A 6616-nucleotide genomic window follows, 5' to 3' on the forward strand; every position below is an offset into this window, starting at 1 on the left:
GGCCTGCTTCCATCAACTTCCATGATGTCTGCTAAAATATGTACCAACTTTTCTCTTTTTCATATGTAATAAATAACCATTTGAGATTTTGTTACACTTTACTACTGTAACTTCGAAAAAAACTTTAGCAAACCAAATCATTCAAAACTATTTACCGATCAATTTGTTGTGCTCTACATACTCTTGAGAATGTAATGACACATTTTTGTTTTCACACATAATGGCCCTCTACAATGTTGCCAGTTCTTGATAGTCACTCAAAAACAACCCTAACTTAAGAATTAGGCCTAACTTTGGCGCCGACTGTGGCGAAGGTAAAGCTATCGGCGACGAGTCTCAAAGCTGTTTTATGGAGGCAAGCGTGCATAAATCCCCTTTTCGCAGATGCTTTGTCCCGAGGAGCAAGTGAAAAAGAGCCCGTGCTCGGCTTCAAAGCCGCATTTCCATAATTGCCCTGTAACTCGGGCCTGTCTGGAGGCAGGGCTGAGAAAAGTGCAATCTTTCAGCTGGCTGAACGGCAAAAGAGTTCACCTATATCCTTCAACCGCCCCCTTTGCCTCCGGCCTATCCCCCCCCCACCCCCCACCCCCCTCTTCTTTTTTCTTAACCCCCACTTGTTGCCCAAAAGAATTTCTATCGCTAACTTGCCTGAACAAAAGGCATGAAATTGGCAACCCTCCCTCTGGAGAATGTCACTCACTCCTCTGGGCCTTTTGTCAACAACAACAACTCGCCGGCTGTTCTTTAACTTTCTCTCACGTTCTCAACTTAAGGGGTGCGCTCAACTGGCCTTCCGAGGTGTGCGCCGCGGCGATCGAGGAGGCCCCGTCGGACAGTGGCTCATAAAAGGATTAGCTTGGCTCACAAAGACAGTGGAGGGGTTCTAAGCCTGACTGGGGCCACAAAGGAGGTGACGTTTGTGTGTCGGGGGGGACGTGACAGAAAGGGTGGATGAGGTGAAAACACAAGACTGACCTTCTTTATTTGGAGCTTCTTCCAAGAAGGGGGGGCTATGCCAACCCCCCTATCTTCTTTTAATGGATCGCCCTGGTGTTTATTTACTCCGAGTTCATTCACACAAGGGGGCCCTCTGATGGCTCCATCGCACCCCCTTTTCTTTCTGTCCAAAACTGGATCAATGAACACTTTTTGAGCAAGACAGATTAGATTTCCTTTTAATGACTCCATGTTTTTTTTTTCTTTTTGGGGGGGTTAGAGTCCTAAACAAACCAAAACATTTGTTTTGTTTTTGATACAAACTATAGAGGCTATTACTGTACTTTTTAATCATAAACATTAATGAAATCATCTCGACAAAGGATGGTGAGAAAAGGCATGTTTTGGCATTCCCAAGAGCAGCTAGTCAAAAAAAAAAAATCCCGATTAAATAAAAGAACCACAAATATACAATATATCTAACATTACTTTCTTTTAAAAATCATGTACATTAAATTAATATTTTAATTTCTTGTGCACACTCAGCCCAACTTCCGTTTCGTGTAACGTCAAAGTGACCGTTACTTCCACTGTACGAACAGAAGGTGGGTAAAATAAAGCAACTAAAAAGAAAAAGAAAGGGTGGGGGCTCAATCAGCTGATGCTACTTGTGAATATTAATGATGGTGCTTTCAGATGAGCCTTTCAAGCTGGATAATTGATTGGACAGACGCATGCGTGTTCCGCGCCAACGTTTGAGACGTTTAAACACACTCGCCAGTTGTCTTCTTAATATAAAACAACTATGGAAATTAAATACGCACATGGACGTTTTACAGAAAGAAATCCTAATAAACAGTAATCTTATGTGTTTAGGAAGTCATGCTCGCATATTTGATTAAACAAAAACTTTGCATCACGGTGTTAACTTGAAGCGATTGCGCGGTTGTGTTAGTATCGTTTTGAATTTCTACGACTAGTAAACGTAGCATTTTACCTCAATTGAACTTTTGTTTTCAACCTCTTTTAATTAATATTTATTTTAAATTACACTTCGTATCCAGATACGGTACTGTATCTTATTTTTTTTTTTAAGAAACTAAGTAAAAATCGTCATCGAATACATAAACTCTCACTTGAGTTAGTAAAACTACGACTGCTTTCATTCATCTTTCGCTGTCATTTTAAGGAGATCTTAACAGTCTAAAAAGACTTTTTTTTTCACAGGTTGGCTTTTGAATAAAGATTTTTAATTGCAAAGTCAATATTTAATAAAAGTGATGTTTTTCATCATTCGGGAGTTGTTTTGACTACGTCAGTAGTGAGTTCCTTTGAAGCATTTGATTCCCAAGTTTCGATTGGCTGCCTTTTAAATAACAAAACCGCACTATTAGACTCAAAACACTTTTTTTTCTTCATTACATTTGCACCTGCACCGGTCTATTTAACTGATTAACATAGAAATATCAAATATGAGTGAGTTCAAAGCATAATCAAAGAGTGTGTGTGAGTGTGTGTGTGCAGCAGACTGTAGAGGGAGCTCCAACACCAACTTTAACGCCCTCATGCACACACTCTCCCCGGGCGCAAACACAAATAAATGACGTTATTATTAGTTTTACACCCACAATAAATTACAATTATAGCGGCGTCGTTAATGGAGAGTGTGTGTGTGAAATGTGTGTGCTGTTGAAATGGAGCTCGAATCTGGAATTTAAAAAAAAAAAAAAAACACCTTGAAAAAAATTCTAACAGTGGTTTCTTTATGAACACGTTTTTCAATTATTCATTTTCAATGGAAGGATAACCTCATAATTATATTTCGCGATATTGCCTGATTAGTATTAAAATCCATTTAAGGCGAGTGTATATAGTTCTTTTTCTGTAAAATTGACTTTCAACACAAGCGGTCCTCGGTAAAGTTGCAGCAATTCATTTATTATTAGCCAAAAATATAGACTTTTCTTGTACAATTTTGGTTCACAAGTATGTACATATTCTGGACTTTATATACAAAAAAATAACATCAAATCCTCACAAATTGAAAAAAAAGAAGAGGGGGAAACAAAAAAGAAAAAACTCAGACTACACACAGGGTTCATACATTATTACACCTTTAAAAAAAAACACAAGACATGCTTACAATGTAGCTATACACAGATGGTATTATTGTCTATTTTACATTCCATATTGAGATTGAAAGCAAGAAAAAAAGAAGCAGAAGAGGCCAGGGGATTTAAAAAAAAACAAAGTGACAGTTGCCTTTTGAATAAGAAACCAGGAAAAATAAAGTTGGGAAAATGAAGTCAACGAACCGACATCGTTTCTTGAAAAAAAAACAAATGTTGTGCAGCCAAAAGGCACTAAAGATTCCCTCTTGAGTGGCCACGTAAAAATTAAGATTGCAATGACTGCCTATTAAGAACACACGTTGGACTGTTTCTGTCTTACATTGTAAACAATAACAATGTTGGGAAAAATGTGAAATCACGAAAACTTCAAATAAAATTAGGACATTATTAATAGTATTATTTTTAAATGCTTTCTCGTCTTCGCGCGTGCGCGCGCACACGCACACACTTTGTTTGTGGCCAAAGGGGGGAAAAAAAAATATCCAAAATGGACCATAAAGGAGAAAAAGAGTGGAAGTGGCCTTTGGAGTCTTTTGCGCGTTCACACAAAAACACACACACTCACTCACGCACACATGCTGGTTCTCAGTGTCGTGGACCGGTACCTGTGAGCGCAGAGTCCGCCCCGGTCCCGGTTCCGACCCCGGGCCCCTTGTCGTCCGTGTGCCGGCTTCCGTAGAGCGCCAGTCCGCCTCCGGCCTGGTTGGCCAGGCCCAGATAGTGGTTGGAGTTGAACAGGGCCAGCTGATGCGCCGAGAAGGCTCGGTTCGTCCACGACTGGATCTTCCCCACGGAGGGACAAGACGCAATGAGTCTGTGCGGGGCCACCAAGCCGTGCTGCTGGTGGGAGGCGGGGGGCGTGGGGGGGACTTGCGGAGACTTGCGTGGGTTGTCCGGGGCCGCGGCCGTCTCCGCCAGGGACCAGATTTTGGGTTTCTGGGCCGGCGCCTGGCTGTTCTCCGAGGGCGGGGAGCTGACCGGACCCGAATTGAGTTTGTCCCCGTCCGGTTTGATCTCCAGCGGAGACGAGCCGCGGTGGTGGATCTGAAGGTGATGGTGGTGGTGCAGGCCCGCCTTGAGAAACCTCTGCTCGGATAAATCCTCATAGCCGTCCGAACCCTCCGAGTCGCTCCTCGCGTCAATTTTCAGTTCCGAATCGTCCTGCTCGTCCAGATCGTCTTTACTCTCGATATTCTCCGTGTCGATGTTCTCCAGATCGATCTCCTCCTCGTCCTCGCGCTTGTCGCCCTCCTCGCCCTCGTGGTCGCTGGGGTAGACGTTGCCCTCCTCGTCGGTTCGGTTCCGAGGCGCCCACGTCATCTTGTTCTCCTTCTTGAGCCTCCGCCGGGCGTTGGCGAACCAGGTGGACACCTGGGTCAGGGTCATCTTGGTGATGATGGCCAGCATGATCTTCTCGCCCTTGGTGGGGTACGGGTTCTTGCGGTGCTCGCTGAGCCAGGCCTTCAGGGTGCTGGTGCTCTCCCGCGTGGCGTTCTTGGGCCGGGACGGGTCGCCGAACTGGTACTGGCCGTACGGATAGAAGGCCGGGTGGTGGTGGGCGAAGCCGGCGTGCTGAACCCCGGGCCCGTCCTTCAGTTCGTACTGGGCCCCCTGCGCACGTTCACAACACGGTTACGCTCACCTCTTTTGTTTATTGCGACTTTTGAACCTGTGTGTGTGTGTGTGTATGCGTGTGTGCGTTTATTTTCAACTTTTAAACTCCTTTACAATCACTTTCAACTTGTATTTCCACATTTAATCATTATTTTATTTTAATTTATAGACCCAAACTCTCTCTCTTTGATGATTATTTACATGCATTAGCCTATCACGACTTTCAAACGTGTATTTTTATGACTTTTATTAAAAGTACATTTATTTTACATGCACACTCTGATGTATTTTAAACTACACTTTTATGATCATGTTTAAAACATATTTTTAACTTTATTTTGACGCAATTTAGGTTTATTCTTTTACTTTCAAACTCCAATAATCACAATAAATCCACTTTGGTCATCTTTTAAAATACGTTCAAGGGTTTTTATTTTTTATTAATTGAAAACCTTAAAATACTACAGGCACTCTTGACGCTTTGTTTATTGACTTTTTTCTATAGACGCTTGAAATGCAACACTTTGATCTTTTCTCCACGTCAAAGTTTTTTCTTCTACTTCTACACCCCAGTAAAGTCATTTAAATGCGGTGCTTACTTTATTTTGACTCTATTTTAAATCTCAAACAGTAACCCGTACATTGATAATCACTTTGAATGAGTTTGTCAACACATGATTTCCCCAAATTTTTTTTTACAGTTACTTCACTTTTGTTGTTTTCCTGCATTGAGTTGAACTGAAATCTTCTGTGAACACTTTGTGTCTCGTGTTATTAATTTTTAAACCGCTCCCAAGACATTCTCCGCAAAAAAAAGTTGCGCGCTTCAGAAACGTAAGAGAGCAAAGCTTAGGTTTATGTTGATTTTTTTTTTTTTTTTTGCGGGATGGACTCACCAGCTGGTTGAAAATGGAGATGTCGTTGGAGTAGGGCAGGAATGCTCCGTAGCCCTGCGCGGCGGCGGCTGCGGCGAAGGGCGCTCCGTACACGGACGACAGCACGTTGGAGAGCGCGCCCGACGGGCTGAGCTCGGCGGCGGCAGCTGCGGCGGCCGCGGCGGCGGCGGCGCTGCGGGCGTTGCCGGCCATGCCCTGGCGCTCCGGTGGGTACACGGGCCGGATGTACTGGTAGCCCAGCTGCGGGAAAGACATGGCGGCCGGCGGCGGAGACACGAGCGAGCGACAAGGAGGAATATCCACTTTTTTTTGGGGAGGGGAGCTTGGTTTGTTAGAGTGTGGAAAGCATGAGGGCCGAGGGGAAGGTGCGAGAGCGGAGGGGAGGAAGAGTAGTTCCAAAGCCGATGCTCCGCTCTCTTCTTCTTCTTCTTCCTCTTCTTCTTCTATTGATCTGGATGGACTAAGGTCAGGTCCTTACAGATTGCTTTAGATTATTGGGACTCCCTTGCTCAGATTGACATTTCTAGTCCTTTACAAGCCCCGCCCCTTTCTCAAATCTCACCCCCTTCTCACTCCCTCTCCCTCTCTCTCCCCTCTTTCTCTCTTTCCCCTCCCTCCTTCCACTTGGATAAATGCACTGTCCCATTTGAATACACTCTCCAATCTCATTTATCTCTTCCACCAGTCGGCGGCTACATTTTTTTTCTGATTGTCTTCATTTGCCAGCGCTCGCAAATAAAAATAATGATAATGCATGTTCTTATAAACTGATTTAAAGTCGTACTTTTTTTTTTTTTTTTTTACTAAAAACGCAATATTACACATACACACATGCGTTCAATTTTTCAAGTAAGGATATGTGCATGTGCTACAGTTAGACTGACGCGCATTAAAATGATTGCAATTGAATAAACATGAACGTTTTTTGATAAAATGAAAAAAACATACTGTGCGTTTTGACAATCAAATGAGCCTTGACGAGTTATGAGTGAAGCAATATTCATTTCGTCCAAGGGTACCCGCGCACGCGCACATGTA

General features: G+C 43.5%; 1 protein-coding gene across 1 annotated transcript; it reads right to left on the reverse strand.

The window, feature by feature from the left end:
• Positions 1 to 2853: 2853 nt before the first annotated feature.
• Positions 2854 to 6050, reverse strand: irx3a (iroquois homeobox 3a). Its single transcript, XM_088412167.1, has 2 exons — positions 5579 to 6050; positions 2854 to 4679 (listed from the first exon to the last, which is right to left on the reverse strand). The coding sequence occupies exons 1-2, from the start codon at positions 5831 to 5833 to the stop codon at positions 3654 to 3656; spliced, it is 1281 nt and encodes a 426-aa protein (XP_088268293.1). The 5' UTR covers positions 5834 to 6050; the 3' UTR covers positions 2854 to 3653.
• Between the last annotated feature and the right edge of the window lie 566 nt (positions 6051 to 6616).

This window comes from Hippichthys cyanospilos, chromosome 4 (assembly GCF_059441005.1).
Source record: "Hippichthys cyanospilos isolate Australia breed blue-spotted pipefish chromosome 4, RoL_Hcya_1.0, whole genome shotgun sequence".
NCBI classification, from domain to species: Eukaryota; Metazoa; Chordata; class Actinopteri; order Syngnathiformes; family Syngnathidae; genus Hippichthys; species Hippichthys cyanospilos.